At 39.0% G+C, this 23,264-nt stretch overlaps 1 protein-coding gene across 1 annotated transcript in view; it reads right to left on the minus strand.

Annotated features, from left to right (window-relative positions):
• Positions 1-10,517, minus strand: part of LOC110532460 (F-box only protein 44) — a 36,289-nt gene extending 25,772 nt beyond the window's left edge. Inside the window, exon 1 of the mRNA XM_021616388.3 lies at positions 9,824-10,517. Coding sequence (XP_021472063.3) covers positions 9,824-9,889 — 66 coding nt within the window. The 5' untranslated portion in view covers positions 9,890-10,517. The remainder of the gene's footprint in view (positions 1-9,823) is intronic.
• Positions 10,518-23,264: the final 12,747 nt, after the last annotated feature.

A 23,264-nucleotide genomic window follows, 5' to 3' on the forward strand; every position in this document is an offset into this window, starting at 1 on the left:
CAGACTGTCCAGGAGTTGGCAGATGCTTTAGTCCAGGTCTGGGAGGAGATCCATCAGGAGACCATCCGCCACCTCATCAGGAGCATGCCCAGGCGTTGTAGGGAGGTCATACAGGCACGTGGAGGCCACACACACACTACTGAGCCTCATTTTGACTTGTTTTAAGGACATTACATCAAAGTTGGATCAGCCTGTAGTGTGGTTTTCCACTTTAATTTTGAGTGTGACTCCAAATCCAGACCTCCATGGGTTGATAAATTTGATTGATAATTTGTGTGATTTTGTTGTCAGCACATTCAACTATGTAAAGAAAAAAGTATTTAATAAGAATATTTCATTCAGATCTAGGATGTGTTATTTTAGTGTTCCCTGTATTTTTTTGAGCAGTATATATATATATATATATATATATATATATATATATATATATATATATATATATAAACCAACTGCATTCTGTCCCCTATCAACACTAACTTTTGGTGCCAGAGAGAATGACAAAGTAATCAAGACGACTAGCTTGATTAAGCCTCTGCCAAGTAGATCTCACTAGGTCAGGGTACTTATCTCCACCAATTCCAATATATCCATGACATTCATGATTTCCTTAAGTGCCCGAGGGTGATAGTTTGTAGTGTGATTTCCTTTACGATCCACAGGAGGTATTTAAAACCGCATTAAAATCCCACCATAATAATAGACTAATGTTGCTTGTAGAGTTGATAAATTCTTAAATATACAGTTGAAGTCAGAAGTTTACATACATCTTAGCCAAATACATTTAAACTCAGTTTTACAATTTCTGATATTTAATCCTAGAAAAAAATTCCCTGTCTTAGGTCAGTTAGGATCACCCCTTTATTTTAAGAATGTGAAATGTCAGAATAATAGGAGAGTGATTTATTTCAGCTTTTATTTATTTCATCACATTCCCAGAGAATTTTGGCCCATTCCTCCTGACAGAGCTGCTGTAACTGAGTCAGGTTTGTAGGCCTCTATGCTCGCACAAGCTTTTTCAGTTCTGCTCACAAATGTTCTAAATGAGAGGTCAGGGCTTTGTGAAGGCCAAACCAATACCTTGACTTTGTTGTCCTTGAGCCATTTTGACACAACTTTGGAAGTATGCTTGGGGGATTATTGTCCATTTGGAAGACCCATTTGTGACCAAGCTTTAACTTCCTGACTGATGTCTTGAGATGTTGCTTTAATATATCCACAATATTGTCCTGCCTCATGCCATCTATTTTGTGAAGTGCACCAGTCCCTCCTGAGCAAAGCACCCCCACAACATGAGGCTGAGACCCCCGTGCTTCACGATTGGGATGGTGTTCTCCGGCTCGCAAGCCTCCCCCTTTTTCCACCAAACATAAATGGACATTACGGCCTAACAGTTCTATTTTTGTTTCATCAGACCAGAGGACATTTCTCCAAAAAGTACAATCTTTGTCCCGATGTGCAGTTGCAAACAGTAGTCTGGCTTTTTTAATGGCGGTTTTGGAGCAGTGTCTTCTTCCTTGCTTAGTGGACTTTCAGGTTATGTCGAAATAGGAATCATTTTACTGTGGATATAGATACTTTTGTACCTGTTTCCTCCAGCATCTTCACAAGGTCCTTTGCTGTTGTTCTGGGATCGATTTGCACTTTTCGCACCATAGTACATTCATCTCTAGGAGAAAGAACGTGTCTCCTTCCTGAGCGGTATGACGGCTGCGTGGTCCCATGGTGTTTATACTTGCGTACTATTGTTTGTACAGATGAACGTGGTACCTTCAGGCATTTAGACATTGCTCCCAAGGATGAACCAGACTTGTAGAGGTTGTCTACTATTTTTCTGAGGTCTTGGCTGATTTATTTTGAAGATCCCATGATGTCACACAAAGAGGCACTGAGTTTTAAAGTAGGCCATGAAATACATCCACAGGTACACCTCCAATTAACTCAAATTATGTCAATTAGCCTATAGAATTTTCCAAGCTGTTTAAAATGTCTTATGGATCAAATCCCATTAGTGCGATCGATTTGACAACATCCGGTGAAATGGCAGAGCGCCAAATTCAAATTAAATTATTTAACTTGCTTAACTTTTTGTTAATCCAGCCACAGTGTCAGATTTCAAAAAGGCTTTACGGTGAAAGCAGACCATGCTATTATGTGAAGACAGCATCCCATCATACCAACACATGACAATCATATTTCAACCCGCCAGGCGCGACAAAACTCAGAAATAACAATATAATTAATGCCTTACCTTTGAAGATCTTCTGTTGGCACTTCAATATGTCCCAGAAACATCACAAATGGTCCTTTTGTTCGATTAATTCCATCATTATATCCCCAAAATGTCAGTTTATTTGGCGCGTTTGATTCAGAAAAGCACCGGTTCCAACTCCCCCAACATGACTACAAATGATCTAATATGATGTTACCTGTAAACTTGGTCCAAACTTTCCTTATCCAACTTCAGGTATTTTAAAACGTAAATCGATCAAATTTAAGACGGGATAAACTGTGTTCAATAGCAGATCAAATGAAAGTTGAGCGAGCTTCAGGTCGTGCGCCCCAAACAAAGCAGTCCACTTGGCTCGACTCCCAGAAAGGAAAGGGCTAATTCTTCCTTTCTCAAAGGAAAAACATTAACTAATTTCTAAAGACTGTTGGCATCTAGAGGAAGCTATAGGAACTGCAACCTCTGCAATCTCATAGAAAACCAATTGAAAACAGTCATCTCAAACAAACAAAAAATCCTGGATGGTTTATCCTCGGGGTTTCACCTGCCAAATAAGTTCTGTTATACTCACATACATGATTTTAACAGTTTTAAAAACTTTAGTGTTTTCTATCTAAATCTACCAATTATATGCATATCACAGCTCCTGGGCCTGAGAAACAGGCAGTTTACTTTGGGCACGCTTTTCATCCGGACGTGAAAATACCACCCCCTAGCCCAAAGAGGTTAAAGACACAGTCAATTTAGTGTACGTAAACTTCTGACCCACTGGAATTGTGATACTGTGAATTAAACATGAAATAATCTGTCTGTAAACAATTGTTGGAAAAATTACTTGTGTCAAGCACACAGTCACACAGTAGTGTTAACAAGAAATTTGTGGAGTGGTTGAAAAATGAGTTAATGACTCCAACCCAAGTGTATATAAACTTCCGTCTTCAACCTTATCTTCAAAGAAGCTTGGATCATCATCATTTGGACCGTATAGGTTAATAAGCCATATCTGTTTATTGTCCAATAACATATTTAAAATAATCCATCTACCATGATCTGTTTGGACAATTTGCACATTTGGATCAAAATTACTGTTAATTAACATCACCTCTTTTGAATTTCTTTGCCAATGGGATAAATATATTTTGCCCCACCAGTCGTTTTTCCACAAAACCGAATCTAAAATTGTTGAGTTCCCTGTAAACAATATTATATTCCTTCTCTTTTAGCCAGGTAAATATTGATAGTCTTCTTATTATCTGCTAAGCCATTACAATCATAACTGGCTATACTTACTCCACCACTTAACATAAGACACATTTCAATTATATTTATCTATACATGTTTGTAAACATACCATTAAAAAAAGTAACATGATGTTTGAGTGTCTATATAGCTGTACCATGATATTTCCATTGCTAATAAGCAAACCTCCAATTGGTTCCCACTATTCCACCACTAAAAGCCTTCCTCATCCCGAGTTGGGTTGTCATCCTAATGTCTGGCAGACCACCCCCAACCCCCTGGATCCCATAGCCCTGGAGAGACCAGGATCCATCTATCGAAAAGAGCACACAGTGCCACCCACAGAACAGAAGCAGATCAACCGCCAAATGCATTTCCATTACCCTCACCTCGATTTGTATTATATATAGCCTTTAAATATATTAAAAATCCTGTTTCTTATTTTCCATAATCAGTTATTCACATTTGTAGTAATGTAGGCAATTTATGCAAACGATTTTTACCTCACCAGTCTCGCCATTACCAAAATTACATTATGGCAAGCAATTATTATTTTAGCAAACAATTATTGTAATTCATCATATATTGTCCCCAACACCTTTTACTCCCTCGCAACAGTTGTATAATACCAACACACTCAACCCCTTTCCCCCACAACAACCAAAGACTCAGATTCTCAACTGTTGCACCATCCCAGAGCCCACCTCAATAAAAGGTATTGATTTACAAATGCATATTCAGTTGCAGCGGTGTGAGAAGGCCTGCAAAGCTGTGCCCAAAAAAATAAGGAGATTTTTGAAACTATCGTCACGTCCTAGATGGAGGTCAGATTTCCTCCCTTACCCTGAAACACCCACAAGATGGTCCCCCGTAGTGACCATATTACCAAGCATCTCTGTGCAGCCAGACCTTTGATTTTGTGCCACAATTTTCCCCTTCTCTGAATGTCTGAGTGTGACCCCCCCTACCCATGGGCTACTGCAGCTAGTGTTGCCAGCACTGCCACTGCCGAGGTGGGGGCACCCAACCAGAATCCCCACCGGCTAGGTACAAGTTCGTCAAGGTTCTCATTAGCAGCTTTAAGAATTTCCTTGTATATTATGCTCTCCCTTCAGGGGGCTTTGCAGGACCAACCCTGCCAAGCAGGCTCAGAATCTTGAGGGGGCGGTGCTGCTCTAGGTCTCTGACTGCATTTTGGCTGCATACAGGCCGCTTACAGCAGGCCCATAAAACAGTTAGGGACTTCTTCCTTATTATCTGGGTCATTCAGATGGGAGTCTAGGGTATTGGATTGTGGACTAGTCCATCAATATAGGATCATAAATAAGATGTATAATTTATTTTTAAATCCCCATGACAGGACAATAAATAAAATATATTTTAAACACTGTTCCACCACGTTAGGACAATAAATAAGTGTATAATTCATCATAAAATGTATATCCCACATCTGAACAAAATTGAAAGCTCTCACAACCCCTGCTCACAGCAATACATTGGTTCTGGCAACTATTTCCTTTCTCACTCAACACCACACTTTCCCAAACACCCAAAGAAAACACACCACACATACTGTGCCTTCTGTTTACTGAGTTTATCTGTCTAGACTCAGATCTTCACTTAAAATGTATGCCAAGCAAAACAATGATTTCAGAGTTTAACAAACCTGCACAAGGACTACTTTTAACAATGTACACAACGATTTACAAAAACAGACTGAAAGAACTGTGCAGATGCAAAGAATTCCTGTCATATTTCCCTCAGTTTCTTACTTGACCACGTTTTCCAAAAACTCTTAAAATCATACAAAAGATCTAGAAGAATTTAACAATATTTCTGTATGTTCTACCTGGAACTGGTCAGTAATCCATATGGCAGTAAATACGCAAAGATTATTTTAAAATCTGACTTGTATGGTTGGATAACATTTAGACATAACAGAAATGTTGCAAGTACTGCATTAAAATCAAACAGCTAAACCTTCTAAGGTCTCACATACATATTTCAAAGCGCTTGCATACCACTGACATCACTGACACATGCAACGTCACACTTATTGAAGAAAGACGCAAAGTCCGCCGCGAGGAGTAGCAAGTAGGAGAGGAGGGGAAGAGATAGAGGGACACATTTAGGGAGGAAGAGTAATGACTCCGATAGCAGCAGTGAATCCATTTCATTATTAAGAGTAGACTACTCAATCGTTCTCATGATAGCACATTGGTAGTCAGTGACAGATATCAAAGCTAAGCAGGGCTTGGTTAAAATCCTGGATGGGAGACCAAAGGCATAGCTGTACAGTTGAAGTCGGAAGTTTACATACACTTAGGTTGGAGTCATTAAAACTCATTTTTCAACCACTCCACAAATTTCTTGTTAACAGACGATAGTTTTGGCAAGTCGGTTAGGGCATCTACTTGGTGCAGGACAAGTCATTTCTCCAACAATTGCTTACAGACAGATTATTTCACTTAACTCACTATCACAATTCCAGTGGGTCAGAAGTTTACATACACTAAGTTGACTGTGCTTTTAAACAGCTTGGAAAATTCCAGAAAATGATGTCATGGCTTTAGAAGTTTCTGATAGGCTAACTGACATCAGTTGAGTCAATTGGAGGTGTACCTGTGGATGTATTTCAAAGCCTACCTTCACACTCAGTGCCTCTTTGCTTAACAGCATGAGAAAATCAAAAGAAATCAGCCAAAACCTCAGATTTTTTTGTTGTTGTTGACCTCCACAAGTCTGGTTCATCCTTGGGAAGAAATGCCTGAAGATATCACTTTCATCTGTACAAACAATAGTATGCAAGTATAAACACCATGGTACCACGCAGTCATACCGCTCAGGAAGCAGACACATTCTGTTTCCTAGAGATGAACGTACTTTGGTGCGAAAAGTGCAAGTCAATCCCAGAACAGCAAAGGACCTCATGAAGATGCTGGAGGAAACAGGTACAAAAGTATCTATAGCCACATAACCTGAAAGGCCTACAGTTTGCAGCTGCACATCGTGACAAAGATGCTACTTTTTGGAGAAATGTCCTCTGGTCTGATTAAACAAAAATAGAACCGTTTGGCCATAATGACCATCGTTATGTTTGGAGGAAAAAGGGGGGTGGCTTGCAAGCAGAAGAACACCATCCCAACCGTGAAGCACGGGGGTGGCAGCATTATGTTGTGGGGGTGCTTTGCTGCAGGAGGGACTGATGCAATTCACAAAATAGATGGCCTCATGAGGAAGGAAAATGATGTGGATATATTGAAGCAACATCTCAAGACATCAGTCAGGAAGGTAAAGCTTGGTCGCAAATGGGTCTTCCAAATGGACAATGACCCCAAGCATACTTCCAAAGTTGTGGCAAAATGGCTTAAGGACAACAAAGTCAAGGTATTGGAGTGGCCATCACACCATCACTCAATCCTATAGAAAATTTGTGGGCAGAACTGAAAAAGCAAGGAGGCCTACAAACCTGACTCAGTTACACCAGCTCGGTCAGGAGGAATAGGCCAAAATTCACCCAACTTATTGTGGGAAGCTTGTGGATGGCTACCAGAAACCTTTGACCCAAGTCAAACAATTTAAAAGGCAATGCTAATTGAGTGCATGTAAAATTCTGATCCACTGGGAATGTGATGAAAAATAAAAGCTGAAATAAATCACTCTGCTATTATTCTGACATTTCACATTCTTAAAATAAAAGGGGTGATCCTAACTGACCTAAGACAGGGAATTTTTACTAGGATTAAGTTAGATAACAGTAACATCAGGGGTTGGAACCTGAACTATTTTCCATTAGTTTAGTTTTGAACGGAACCACAATTTTTTTTTCCGTTCCACTCGTCCAACCAGAAAAATACATTTTGGTACCGGTTCAAAAAAAAAAAAGTGTTTATATCGTTTCTTTCAGTTTCATTTTTTAAACCTGTGAAATCAAGTTTATATTTAGCTCATTAAATTACTTTAACCATCAGTTCAGATGGACAAACAACTACCTTGCCTGCTCTATCATGCATGTAAACAAGTGAAGCCTATAGCACAAGATGCGACTGAAATTTTAGGGTGGGGAGAGAGCGAGAGAGGGTTCAGGAGTCTAGAACCGCTGGGCATCTTGTTATGACATGCATTATCTGAATCAGGTCCACAGAATTATACCTAGGAGGAGCTGTTTCTAAGGAGAAACTTTGAATGTCCATTGAGCTAACTAGCTAGATCTACCGAGCTAACAAGCTTGTGTGTGCAGAGCAGCACCAGAAGGAAAAACACATCTTACCTTTTGTAGTTAGTAAATCCAACGTATCCATACATATAGCATTGAAAAGGTTAATCTACTCTTCTGTAGCTAATAAAAACATTTCCCATTTTCTGAATAAAGCTTGAAACGTCAGTACAGTAGCCTATCCTTCGGAGGGGGGAGGGGCCTAAAATTTGCAGCTTGCAGGTCAACACTGGAATAACTTTTGTTACAGATTGAGGGCTTTGCATTGGTGCTTTGTTGCATTTTTTTTGTGGGAAATAATAATTTTTTTGTGTAAAATAACGTTATTAACCGTTTTCCATGCTTTTAAAATAACGGGTCTGTTCCGGAACAGTACGGATCACCTTCGTTCCTGTTCATTGAAACTTATTTTAATGTTCTGTTCCCTGAACTGGTTCCAACCTCTGACACATATACAAATACACTGACATAAGGAAAAATATATAAAGGTCTTAGATACTAAATAGGATTGTTTGCACCATACAAGATTCTTATTTGTTTTTCATTATTATTTTCCATGTGGGATATCTGTTCCGAATTAAGATTCAAAAATGTCTGCAGAAAGAATGGGGTGTCAGCTATGACATGACTCCTTCAGTTTGAAAACATCCATTTTGGTTATTGAACTAGAGTAAGTGAAGTGTCTTTACACCCGGTAACAGAATAGAGGAAACTGAATTTCCTCATGGGTCCCTGTTCTGACTTGTATTCAGAAATGCATAATTATGGATATCAATGTAATTCTTTACATGGTGATTTATCCTAAATAGGTGATAGCCTAAATAATCCTATCGTGATTATGTACCAATAAAAACTTGTGATATAAGATGGTATCGCCCCCTATTGGCCAACCAAATACATTTTTATTTAATGAAAATAAATAAAACAAAACGACTGTTGGGCTATAGCACGAAATTTAATGCTACAACTGGACGAATCATGACAAAAGATAGTCGTTGAAAGCCTTGGCAGATGCTAATTGCAGACAAATCTTATTTAATATTCCTTTCTAGTGGAGGAGCTTAAGGATGGAACCCGTGTGTGGCACACACATGATGGAGCAGTGAGTCTGACGAGGAATGGTCTTAACATATTGAGTTAGGTTATACATCATGGGCTGGATATAAGCTGTCTACAGTCTTCAGAACTGGATAATAATTGCTTTATTTGGCCTAGGCATAGGCTAGACTTTCATTCTTGTTATTTTTTTAAAGCAGCAACTTTAGGACAACACCTGCTTAAGAGAATTTGGCAGTAGGTCCAACCTGCCTCAACTGCAGACCACGTGTAACCATGCCAGCCCAGGATCTTCTTCACCTGGCGCCCACCCGTAGCTGCTCCTCTGCCCAGTCATGTAAAATCCATAGATCAAGGCCTAATGAACTTATTTAAAATTAACTGATTTCCTTATATGAACTGTAACTCAGTAAAATCGTTGCAATTGTGTCATGTTGCGTTTATATTTTTGTTCAGTATATTCTGGAGTGGACAACATGCGCAGGTAGCCTACTTTAAGTGATTCGTTTTACAATCTGATGAAAACATGCCTGGTTGTGTTCATGCCACATTAAACAAGGTAATACATGTTTTTACTATTGGGGCGATCAAAAAACGTAGTGCACGTGCAATGTGGTTTGTGACTACAATAATTTCCCATTGTAGCAAATTCCATTGAATAAATCCCATTAACTATTTTTCAGAAATCTTGTTACTGATTTGGTAACAGAATTTAGTTTAAATAACTTAATGATTAAACTAAAATGATACCAGTAAAACAAACTAATTGACAGGTCTACCTTAAGTGTTACTTATGTGAACTTTTATTACCTTCCCTCCTGAGACAAATTATAAAATATCTTAACGATATCTTAACGACCTGGGGTTTTTGGTAACGGAATTACAGGCACAGGGCAATTTCTTAAATTTACTGCAGACGGGAGAAAAAAAATATACTAAATATAAAAGTGTTGATATTAATTAGCGGGGGTCGTTACTTAAAAGTACAACAATATTTAATACCTTTTTTTGACTTTCTGGTAATGTTTTCTAAGACTCCTTTTCAATCTGTTTGACAAAGGACATATGACTTTGGACATACTTACGTTTTCCTGGACCAAACTCGAGGCCGAATGGCTTTGTAATTGGCAATTTCTTGCTCTCCTTTCCATCACGAAGAAGTGTAGTCTACATACAAATGCAAGGGCTCCTGTGTTGTTATAGGCTCGTCAAACTAAATACACACGTGAAACGTTAGAATGCTAGTTAGCTCGTATACTACTTGTTTCACACTACCGTGAACGAAACAGGACACAACGTTGAACTTGCCTGTATATATTAAATCGGGCTCAAACTCCCCTAACAACATGAAATCGCCTGTGTTTCCCCTGAGATAAACGGCTACGTTTCAAACCTACGCCCTTGTGGGAATCCCCGCGGACATATTTGTCGTCAGCCAAGTAAGGGAAGTTTGCAACAATAAGCCCCTCAGCACTCGTTTTTAATGTTGGTTGTTGAGTCATTCTAGCTAAATAAATAAATAAAAAACAATAACATAGTCGCCTGTGCTTCCCCAGACATAACGGCTACGTTTCAAACTCATAACAGGCTGACTACAACGGTCGCGTCGCAAAATAAATGTTGAAATCTATGTTATTCAATTATTGCTTGCACCAACGAGCATCTAAGTTTCCAAGGACTAAAATAGAAAACAGTTTTTTTTCTGACACGATGCTGCAAGTCCTGCTTCTCCCATCTCCTCATTGGTTTATAGAGGCAGGAACCACGTGCCATCTGCTCATTGGTTATACCCATGTGGGTGACTGAAAGATGAAAGAGGTCAGTGGTGGAAATGCACCAAATGTATTTTATTTCAACCGGTCCCCAAATTAATATAATAGTTCAGAGTTTGTTTACGAAAGTTGCCAATCGTAATATAAAGTCAAGAGAAGAAAAAGCCTAGGAGGAGAGATGACTAGAAAAGATTCGGTTGGCCGTTTTATGCGTGGATTAATTGTCGGAGTAGAGGACCTTGTGCATTTCAGGTAAAATAACAACTCAGTGGTTATATCCCAGGACAAATTAGGTAGCAACAGCAAGCTAGCTAAATAGGACAAATTAGCTAGCAAGTGCAAGCTAACTAGCTAAATTGCCATAAATGTTTAATGCTTTTCAACCTGTCCCCAAATTAATATAATAGTTCAGAGTTTGTTTTGATATTTTAACCTGCGTGTCGTGATCGCGTTTGGTGTGGGGGGACAAAATACATTTATGCATGATGCCGCACACGCGCTGCCGGTTTGGGTTCCGTGTAAAAATAGAAGTCAGTTATATTTGTGATGCAGATCTCGCTGCAAGTCCTGCTTCTCCCATCTCCTCATTGGTTTATAGAAGCAGGTACCCACATGCTATCTCCTCATTGGTTATACCCACATGGGTGACTGAAAGATGAATGAGGTCAGTGGCGGTAATGCACCTAATTTACGAAAGTTGCCAATCGTAATATAAAGTCAAGAGAAGAAAAAGCCTAGGAGGAGAGATGACTAGAAAATATTTGGTTGGCCGTTTTATGCGTGGATTAATTGTCGGAGTAGACCTTGTGCATTTCAGGTAAAATAACAACGCAATGTTTATATTCCAGGACAAATTAGCTAGCAAGTGCAAGCTAGCTAGCTAAATTATTATAACCTTTTAATGCTTTTCGACCTGTCCCCAAATTAATATAATTGGTTCAGAGTTTGTTTTGATATTTTAACCTGCGCATCGTGATCACGTTTGGTGTGGGCGGACAAAATAAATTTATGCACGATGGCGCACGCACGCAGCCGGTTTGGGTTCCGTGTTACGCCCTTGGGGGAATCGCCGGGGACATATTTGTCGTCAATCCAAATGAATAGCCAAGCAAGGGAAGTTTGCAACGTAAGCCCCTCAGCACTCGTTTTTAATGGAGTTTGCGAGTGAACAATTATGTTCACTTTGGGGCCTGAAATGCCCCATAATTCAATTCGCAATGATTGTGCATCCACTAAGAAATGTCCGCCAAAACTTAAAACCTCAACATACAAGTGTAAGTAAAAACGAATGTACATGAGTTAGAAATTCTGCTACTAATGCACAAACACGTCTTGTAAAAGTAATTATGTTTTTGTTTGGTTAGCTTTTGGAAATTGTACAAATAAAGCATTTTACTTCAGAAGTAGCTAGGCAGGCTAACGTTAAATAGCTAATTAATTTGCTAGCTATCATACAGTAGATGTATATTAAAAATGATATAGTAAATATAAGTAGACATGCAAACATAATTGACTGTACAGCATAAAGCACCCACAAGCTACCGGTGGCTGAAAACAACACATTCGTCGAGGGACGAATGAGTGACGAATTTCTGGGCAAGTGCGGTCCATTTAAAATTAATTCGTTCCTCCCTCGTTTTTATTTTTTTTAATTTAACAAACAACAACAAACAAAAGAGGAATAGTCATATGCAAACAAGCATAACGTTGAAGTTGGAAGTTTACATACACTTAGGTTGGAGTCATTAAAACTCATTTTTCAACCACTCCACAAATTTCTTGTAAACAAACTATAGTTTTGGCAAGTCTGTTAGGACATCTACTTTGTACATAACACAAGTCATTTTTCCAACAATTGTTTACAGACAGATTATTTCACTTAATTCACTATCACAATTCCAGAGGGTCAGAAGTTTACACAAACTAAGTTGACTGTGCCTTTAAACAGCTTGGAAAAATTCAGAAAATGATATCATGGCTTTAGAAGCTTCTGATAGGCTAATTGACATAATTTGGGTTAATTGGAGGTGTGCCTGTGGATGTATTTCAAGGCCTACCTTCAAACTCAGTGCCTCTTTGCTTGACATCATGGGAAAATCAAAAGAAATCAGCCAAGACCTCAGAAAAAAATTGCAGACCTACACAAGTCTGGTTCATCCTTGGGAGTAATTTCCAAACGCCTAAAAGTATAAACACCATGGGACCGCGCAGCCATCATACCACTCAGGAAGGAGACATGTTCTGTCTCCTAGAGATGAACGTACTTTGGTGCGAAAAGTGCAAATCAATCCCAGAACAACAGCAAAGAACCTTGTGTAGATGCTGGAGGAAACAGGTACAAAATTATCTATATCCACAGTAAAATTAGTCTTATTACGAAATAACCTGATAGGCCGCTCAGGAAGGAAGAAGCCACTGCTCCAAAACCACCATAAAAAGACATGAGACATGAGAAATGTCCTCTTGTCTGATGAAACAAAAATATAACTGTTTGGCCATAATGACCATTGTTATATTTGGAGGAAAAAGGGGGAGGCTTGCAAGCCGGAGAACACCATCCCAACCGTGAAGCACAGGGGTGGCAGCATCATGTTGTGGGGGTGCTTTGCTGCAGGAGGGACTGGCGCACTTCACAAAATAGATGGCACCATGAGAACGGAAAATTATGTGGATATATTGAAGCAATATCTCAAGACATTAGTCAGGAAGTTAAAGCTTGGTCGCAAATGGGTCTTCCAAATGGACAATGACACCAAGCATACTTCCAAAGTTGTGTCAAAGTGGCTCAAGGACAACAAAGTCAGGGTATTGGAGTGGCCATCACAAAGCCCTGACCTCAATCCTATAGAACATTTGTGGGCAGAACTGAAAAAGCGTGTGCGAGCAAGGAGGCTTACAAACTTCACTCAGTTACACCAGCTCTGTCAGGAGGAATGGGCCAAAATTCACCCAACTTATTGTGGGAAGCTTGTGGAAGGCTACCCAAAACGTTTGACCCAAGTCAAACAATTTAAAGGCAATGCTTCCAAATACTAATTGAATGTATGTAAACTTCTGACCCACTGGGAATGTGATGAAATAAATAAAAGCTGAAATAAATCATTCTCTCTACTATTATTCTGACATTTCACATCCTTAAAATAAAGTGGTGATCCTAACTGACCTAAGACAGGGATTTTTTTTACCACGATTAAATGTCAGGAATTGTGAAAAACTGAGTTTAAATGTATTTGGCTAAGGTGTATGTAAACTTCCGACTTCAGCTGTACATAAACTATTTACATTGTTAGGAATCCTAAACAAACAAATCAAATTGATTTATAATACAAGTTTGAATTGCCTTTTTGTTTTCCATTTTAGTTGAAGTAGTGCCATATTGTTTAAATTAATTTAGAAAGTGAAAAAAGTTAGGTTTTGAATTAGACCATTTGCATTTGTGAATATGAAATTTACCCTATTTTATTAGCAATTTGATAAAGATTTAGTATATTTAATTAATGTCAGAATTTCTGAAATAAATCATTATATCAAAACCATTAAATTGTACAACTGGTCCTATTTCTTTTTGTAACAGAATTCTGTATGTCAATCCAAAAAAGTCTACTATAAATACAGGCAAAAAACAAATGCAAAATGGGTTGTCTCCTCCATTCCACAGAAATCACATTTATAGTCAATATTCAGCTTGAATCTTTCCAAAACGTGTTTCACAAGATAAATTCTATGTAACATTTTAAATGAAACTTCCTTTACCTTGTTACTGATACAATATTTGTTAGCAATTCTCCATGCTTTCCCCCATTGTATATCACCATAGATATTTGACCAAAATAATCTTGCTGAGGGAATTGTAGTATCACAAACAATATTCCCAATCTGTTTATTACTACATTTATCTTTGATGTTAATATTGCCAATTAATATATTTTCATGTAAATCTATGTTATACATCAACCACAGAGGAATTTTAAAAAGATACAACCCCCCTTGGAATCACATCAAACACAATTGCATATTCTTTCGGGGTTATTGGAATTTTAAACGTATCAAGAAATTCCCCATATGAAAGTAGATATCCATCCTCATTCAGTAACTGACCAACCAAAATAATTGTATTCTCAAACCAGTTACGAAAAAAAAGAGACTTATTTTTAAATCGTATATCTTTGTTGTTCCATAGAAAGTATCTGTGAGGGGAAAAATTGTTTATACGCTAACATCCAAGCTAAAATTGCTGCTTATGGATTTTGGCCAATTTTACTGGGATTTTATCGACATCAAAATTACATTGAAGCAAAAATTCTAAACCACCAACAGAGTCAAATAAATACTTCGGGAAGACATTCCAAATACTGTTCTGGTTCTTAATATACTTCAGAATCCAATTTATTTTAAAAGTATTATTTAAGAGTATTGACATCTAAAACCTCAAGACCTCCTTGTTCTTGGGTATTAGTGAGAATATATTTCCGTAGATAGTGAGCCTTGTTCCTCCAAATAAAATTATAAAGAATCTTATCTAAGTCCTTTACAATTTTAGGGGATAATTCAAGTGATAATAAGACATAAACTGATCTGGATAACCCTTCAGCTTTGGACAATAAAACCCAACCATATAACAAAATATCTCTCAACAACCAGAGGTTCAATTTCTTCTTTGTTTTCTCAATAATGGGGTTAAAGTTGAATTCACTCCTTTGTTTTTCATCCTTGCATATAACAATTCCAAGATAAGGTTACTTATCTTTAATTGGAATACCATATACTTCCGGTAAAACACAATCCTTGAGTGGAAATAAGACTGATTTATTGATATTCATTTTCAAAACCGAAACTAAGGACCTCATTCCTGTCTCTCAAAAATATGGTATCATCAACCAGTTGACATAGTTTAAATTATTTGCCAAGTGCTGAAACACCTTAAATTCCCTTTCTTGATATGAAGAGCCATAATTTGAGTAACCAATCAAAAATAAAAATTGACTAATTGGGCAGCCCTGCCCAATGCCCAGTATTAAATCTTTGAGATGTCTCGTGAGCTAATTTTACAGAGTTGTACTATATAAAGTTTGGACTGCTTTCAAAAAAAAGTCACCAAACCCCAAAAAAGGTATATAGCTTTGAACATAAACTCATGTTCTACAGTGTCAAAAGCTTTATAAAAATCAACAAACATAAGAAAACTATCATCAAGGATGAGGTCATTATTGTCAATCATATCTAAGATCAACCTGATGTTATTACTAATGTGTCGACATGCATAAAACCAGATTGTTCTTCATCAATTATATGATGCAAGCCTTGTTTCAGCATCTTAGCAAATACAGAGGCAAATAATGTCCCATCATTATTCAACAGGCTAATGGATTCCTTCCTTGCTCCTTTGCCCTGCAAGTGAAAATTCGTCAGACGTCATAATACCTCATCAGTTGGGGGCTGAGGGGAGAGGGTGTGTCTGTTATGTGTTTGGAATGCTGCCATAAAGTAGCGCCGCTGTCCAACGGGGTAACCCAGACACGTTACAGGGACTGTAGATTCCGTTTAGAATGATTTTTTACAATTATTTTGGCCAAATTTCATATTCACAAATGTCAATTTACCATCAAAACACCACATTTTATTACCTTGCAAAAATAAATGTAACTATATTTTAAGACAAGTAAATACTCTACCAACAAAAAAAGCTGTTTGAATTCTGTGTATGTCCCTTAAGGTTCTTGTGTAATGTGATATTATACCCCCTAGCCCAAATGTCCTTTGTATATTCTTTATATATACACTTGTGTTCCCCATGTACTTTTTGTATTGATTTGTTGTTAATAAAAATAAATAGTTTTGTCACCAGCATTCTTCTTCTTCAAGGAGGTTTAATGGCGATTGGCATCCAATAAATGTTGCACATCCACCACCTACTAGACTGGGGTCCAACTCCCTTATAATATACTTAAAAAATACAGTGCCTTGCGAAAGTATTCGGCCCCCTTGAACTTTGCGACCTTTTGCCACATTTCAGGCTTCAAACATAAAGATATAAAACTGTATTTTTTTGTGAAGAATCAACAACAAGTGGGACACAATCATGAAGTGGAACAACATTTATTGGATATTTCAAACTTTTTTAACAAATCAAAAACTGAAAAATTGGGCGTGCAAAATTATTCAGCCCCTTTACTTTCAGTGCAGCAAACTCTCTCCAGAAGTTCAGTGAGGATCTCTGAATGATCCAATGTTGACCTAAATGACTAATGATGATAAATACAATCCACCTGTGTGTAATCAAGTCTCCGTATAAATGCACCTGCACTGTGATAGTCTCAGAGGTCCGTTAAAAGCGCAGAGAGCATCATGAAGAACAAGGAACACACCAGGCAGGTCCGAGATACTGTTGTGAAGAAGTTTAAAGCCGGATTTGGATACAAAAAGATTTCCCAAGTTTTAAACATCCCAAGGAGCACTGTGCAAGCGATAATATTGAATTGGAAGGAGTATCAGACCACTGCAAATCTACCAAGACCTGGCCGTCCCTCTAAACTTTCAGCTCATACAAGGAGAAGACTGATCAGAGATGCAGCCAAGAGGCCCATGATCACTCTGGATGAACTGCAGAGATCTACAGCTGAGGTGGGAGACTCTGTCCATAGGACAACAATCAGTTGTATATTGCACAAATCTGGCTTTTATGGAAGAGTGGCAAGAAGAAAGCCATTTCTTAAAGATATCCATAAAAAGTATTCTAGCAACCAGCTTCACCTGGAATGCTTTTCCAGCAGCCTTGAAGGAGTTCCCACATTTGCTGGGCACTTGTTGGTTGCTTTTCCTTCACTCTGCGGTCCAACTCATCCCAAACCATCTCAATTGGGTTGAGGTCAGGTGATTGTGGATGCCAGGTCATCTGATGCAGCACTCCATCACTCTCCTTCTTGGTCAAAAAGCCCTTACACAGCCTGAAGGTGTGCTGGGTCACTGTCCTGTTGAAAAACAATGACCATATGGGATGGCGTATTGCTGCAGAATGCTGTGGTAGCCATGCTGGTTAAGTGTGCCTTGAATTCTAAATAAATCACAGACAGTGTCACCAGCAAAGCACCATCACACCTCCTCCTCCATGCTTCATGGTGGGAACCCCACATGCGGAGATCTTCCGTTCACCTACTCTCCGTCTCACAAAGACACGATGGTTGGAACCAAAAATCTCAAATTTGGACTCATCAGACCAAAGGACAGATTTCCACTGGTATAATGTCCATTGCTCGTGTTTCTTGGCCTAAGCAAGTCTCTTGTTATTATTGGTGTCCTTTAGTAATGGTTTATTTGCAGTAATTGACCATGAAGGCCTGATTCACACTGTCACCTTTCCTGTGGCGGTCCTCAAGAGAGCCAGTTTCATCAAAGCGCTTGATGGTTTTTGCGACTGCATTTGAAGAAATGTTCAAAGCTCTTAATTTTCCCGGATTGACTGACCTGCATGTCTTAAAGTAATGAGGGACTGTCAATTCTGTTTGATTATTTGAGCTGTTCTTGCCATAATATGGACTTGGACTTTTACCAAATAGGGCTATCTTCTGTATACCAACCCTACCTTGTCACAACACAACTGATTGGCTCAAAAGCTTTAGGAAAGAAATTCCACAAATGTACTTTTAATAAGGCACACCTGTTAATGAAAATGCATTCCAGGTGACTACCTCTTGAAGCTGGTTGAGAGAATGCCAAGTGTGTGCAAAGCAGTGGTATTTCATAGTTCTCATGTCGAAACTATTATTATACAATGTAGAAAATAGCAAAAATAAAGAAAAATCCTGGAATGAGTACGTGTGTCCAAACTTGACTAGTACTGTACAGTTGTGGCCAAAAGTTTTGAGAATGACACAAATATTAATTTCCACAAAGTTTGCTGCGTCAGTGTCTTTAGATATTTTTGTCAGATGTTACTATGGAATACTGAAGTATAATTACAAGCATTTCATAAGTGTCAAAGGCTTTTATTGACAATTACATGAAGTTGATGCAAAGAGTCAATATTTGAAGTGTTGACCCTTCTTTTACAAGACCTCTGCAATCCGGCCTGGCATGCTGTCAATTAACTTCTGGGCCACATCTTGACTGATGGCAGCCCATTCTTGCATAATCAATGCTTGGAGTTTGTCAGAATTTGTGGGTTTTCGTTTGTCCACCCACCTCTTGAGGATTGACCACAAGTTCTCAATGAGATTAAGGTCTGGGGAGTTTCCTGGCCATGGACCCAAAATATCAATGTTTTGTTCCCCAAGCCACTTAGTTATCACTTTTGCCTTATGGCAAGGTGCTCCGTCATGCTGGAAAATGCATTGTTCGTCACCAAACTGTTCCTGGATGGTTGGGAGAAGTTGCACTCGGAGGATGTGTTGGTACCATTCTTTATTCATGGCTGTGTTCTTAGGCAAAATTGTGAGTGAGCCCACTCCCTTGGCTGAGAAGCAACCCCACACATGAATGGTCTCAGGATGCTTTACTGTTGGCATGACACAGGACTGATGGTAGCGCTCACCTTGTCTTCTCCGGACAAGCTTTTTTCCGGATGCCCCAAACAATCAAGAAGGAGATTCATCAGAGAAAATGACTTTACCTCAGCCCTCAGCAGTCCAATCCCTGTACCTTTTGCAGAATATCAGTCTGTCCCTGATGTTTTTCCTGGAGAGAAGTGGCTTTTTTGGCTGCCCTTATTGACACCAGGCCATCCCCCAAAAGTCTTTGCCTCACTGTGCGTGCAGATGCACTGACACCTGCCTGCTGCCATTCCTGAGCAAGCTCTGTACTGGTGGTGCCCCGATCCTACAGCTGAATCAACTGTAGGAGACTGTCCTTGCTGAAGCCTTCTTCACAACAATTGAACCGCTCTCCTTGAAGTTCTTGATGATCCGATAAATGGTTGATTTAGGTGAAATCTTACTGGCAGCAATATCCTTGCCTGTGAAGCCCTTTTTGTGCAAAGCAATGATGACGGCACGTGTTTCCTTGCAGGTAACCATGGTTGACAGAGGAAGAACAATGATTCCAAGCACCACCCTCCTTTTGAAGCTTCCAGTCTATTCAAACTCAATCAGCATGACAGAGTGATCTCCAGCCTTGTCCTTGTGAACACTCACACCTGTGTTAACAAGAGAATCACTGACATGTCAGCTGGTCCTTTTGTGGCAGGACTGAAATGCAGTGGAAATGGTTTTTGGGGATTCAGTTCATTTGCATGGCAAGGAGGGACTTTGCAATTAATTGCAATTCATCTGAACACTCTTCATAACATTCTGGAGTATATGCAAATTGCCATCATACAAACCGGGGCAGCAGACTTAGTGAAAATTAATTTGTCATTCTCAAAACTTTTGGCCACGACTGTATATACAGTTGAAGTCAGAAGTTTACATACACCTTAGCCAAATACATTTAAACTCCGTTTTTCACAATTCCTGACATTTAATCCTAGTACAAATTCCCTGTCTTAGGCCAGTTAGGATCACCATTTTATTTTAATAATGTGAAATGTCAGAATAATAGTAGAGAGAATGATTTATTTCAGCTTTTATTTCATTCATCACATGCCCAGTGGGTCAGAAGTTTACATACACTCAATTAGTATTTGCTAGCATTGGCTTTAAATTGTTAAACTTGGTTCAAATGTTTTGGGTAGCATTCCACAAGCTTCCCACAATAACTTGGGTGAATTTTGGCCCATTCCTCCTGACAGAGCTGCTGTAACTGAGTCAGGTTTGTAGGCCTCCTTGCTCGCACAAGTTTTTTTCAGTTCTGCCCACACATTTTCTATAGGATTGAGGTCAGGGCTTTGTGAAGGCCAAAACAATACCTTGACTTTGTTGTCCTTAAGCCATTTTGCCACAACTTTGGAAGTATTCTTGGGGTCATTGTCGATTTGGAAGACCCATTTGTGACCAAGCATTAACTTCCTGACTGATGTCTTGAGATGTTGCTTCAATATATCCACATAATTTTCCTTCTCTCATGAAGCCATCTATTTTGTGAAGTGCACCAGTCCCTCCTGGAAGCAAAGCACCCACATAACATGATGCTGCAACCCCTAGTGCTTCACGGTTGGGATGGTGTTCTTCGGCTAGCCTCCCCTTTTTCCTCCAAACATAACGATGGTCATTATGGCCAAACAGTTATATTTTTGTTTCTTTAGACAAGAGGACATTTCTCCAAAAAGTACAATCTTTGTCACCATGTGCAGTTGCAAACCGTAGTCTGGCTTTTTTATGGCGGTTTAGGAGCAGTGGCTTCTTCCTTGCTGAGCGGCCGATATAGGACTCATTTTACTGTGGATATACAGTGAGGCAAAAAAGTATTTAGTCAGCCACCAATTGTGCAAGTTCTCCTACTTAAAAAGACGAGAGGCCTGTAATTTTCATCATAGGTACACTTCAACTATGAGAAAAAAAATCCAGAAAATCACATTGTAGGATTTTTAATGAATTTATTTGCAAATTATGGTGGAAATAAGTATTTGGTCAATAACAAAGGTTTATCTCAATACTTTATTATATACCCTTTGTTGGCAATGACAGAGGTCAAACGTTTTCTGTAAGTCTTCACAAGGTTTTCATACACTGTTGCAGGTATTCTGGCCCATTCCTCCATTCTTACGAAGCCACTCCTTCGTTGCCCGGGCGGTGTGTTTGGGATCATTGTCATGCTGAAAGACCCAGCCACGTTTCGTCTTCAATGCCCTTGCTGATGATAGGCTTACTATGCTTACTTTGGTCCCAGCTCTCTGCAGGTCATTCACTAGGTCCCCCCGTGTGGTTCTGGGAATTTTGCTCACCGTTCTTGTGATCCTTTTGACCCCACGGGGTGAGATCTTGCGTGGAGCCCCAGATCGAGGGAGATTATCAGTGGTCTTGTATGTCTTCCATTTCCTAATTGCTCCCACAGTTGATTTCTTCAAACCAAGCTGGTTACCTATTGCAGATTCAGTCTTCCCAGCCTGGTGCAGGTCTACAATTTTGTTTCTGGTGTCCTTTGACAGCTCTTTGGTCTTGGCCATAGTGGAGTTTGGAGTGTGACTGTTTGAGGTTGTGGACAGGTGTCTTTTATACTGATAACAAGTTCAAACAGGTGCCATTAATACAGGTAACGAGTGGAGGACAGAGGATCCTCTTAAAGAAGAAGTTACAGGTCTGTGAGAGCCAGAAATCTTGCTTGTTTGTAGGTGACCAAATACTTATTTTCCACCATAATTTGCAAATAAATTCATTAAAAATCCTACAATGTGATTTTCTGGATTTTTTTTCTAATTTTGTCTGTCATAGTTGAAGTGTACCTATGATGAACTTGCACAATTGGTGGCTGACTAAATACTTTTTTGCCGGCACTGTAGATACTTCTGTACCCGTTTCCTCCAGCATCTTCACAAGGTCCTTTGCTGTTGTTCTGTGATTGATTTGCACATTTCGCACCAAAGTACGTTCATCTCTAGGAAACAGAACGTGTCTCCTTCCTGAGAGGTATGAAGGCTGCGTGGCCCCATGGTGTTTACATTTCCGTACTATTGTTTGTGCAGATGAACATGGTACCTTCAGGCGTTTGGAAATTGCTCCCAAGAATGAACCAGACTTGTGGTCTACAATTATTTTCTGAGCTCTTGGCTGATTTCTTTTAATTTTCCCATGATGTCAAGCAAAGTGGCACTGAGTTTGAAGGTAGGCCTTGAAATAGATCCACAGGTACACCTCCAATTGAGTCAAATTATGTCAATTAGAAGCTTCTAAAGCCATGACGTCATTTTCTAGAATTTTCCAAACTGTTTAATGGCAGTCAACTTAGTGTATGTAAACTTCTGACCCACTGGAATTGTGACAGTGAGTTATAAGTACAATAATATGTCTGTAAACAGTTGTAAAAATGACTTGTGTCACACACAAAGTAGATGTCCTAACCGACTTTCCAAAACTATATTTTGTTAACAAGAAATTTGTGGAATGGTTGAAAAACAAGTTTTATTGACTCTATCATAAGTGTATATAAACTTCCGACTTCAACTGTATAAATGGCATTTCATGAACACATACATTACCGGTGCAAAGTTTTAGAACACATACTCATTCAAAGGTTGTTCTTTACTTTGACTCTTTTCTACATTGTAGAATAATAGTGAAGACGTCAAAACTATGAAATAACACATGAAATCATATAGTAACAAAAAAAGTGTTAAATGAAAATATATTTTAGATTCTTCAAATAGCCAAGCTTTGATGACAGCTTTGCACACTCTTGGCATTCTCTCAACCAGCTTCATGAGGTAGTCACCTGGAGTGCATTTATCATATTCAAATATAAGTTAATTTGTGGAATTTCTTTCCTTCTTAATGCGTTTGAGCCAATCAGTTGTGTTGTGACAAGGTAGGGTTGGTATACAGAAGATAGCCTTATTTGGTTAAAGATCAAGTCCATATTATGGAAAGAACAGCTCAAATAAGCAAAGAGAAACGACAGCCCCTCATTACTTTAAGACATGCAGGTCAGTCAATCCGGAAAATTTCAATAACTTTGAAAATTTCTTCAAATGCAGTCTCAAAAACCATCAAGTGTTATGATGAAACTGGCTCTCATGAGGGCCGCCACAGGAAAGGAAGACCCAGAGTTACCTCTGCTGCAGAGGATATGTTCATTAGAGTTACCAGCCTCAGAAATTGTAGCCCAAATTAATGCTTCAGAGTTCAAGTAACAGACACATCTCAACATCAACTGGTGAGACAGTGTGAAT

This window comes from Oncorhynchus mykiss, chromosome 9 (genome assembly GCF_057628025.1).
Source record: "Oncorhynchus mykiss isolate SJ-2025 chromosome 9, ASM5762802v1, whole genome shotgun sequence".
Taxonomy (NCBI): domain Eukaryota; kingdom Metazoa; phylum Chordata; class Actinopteri; order Salmoniformes; family Salmonidae; genus Oncorhynchus; species Oncorhynchus mykiss.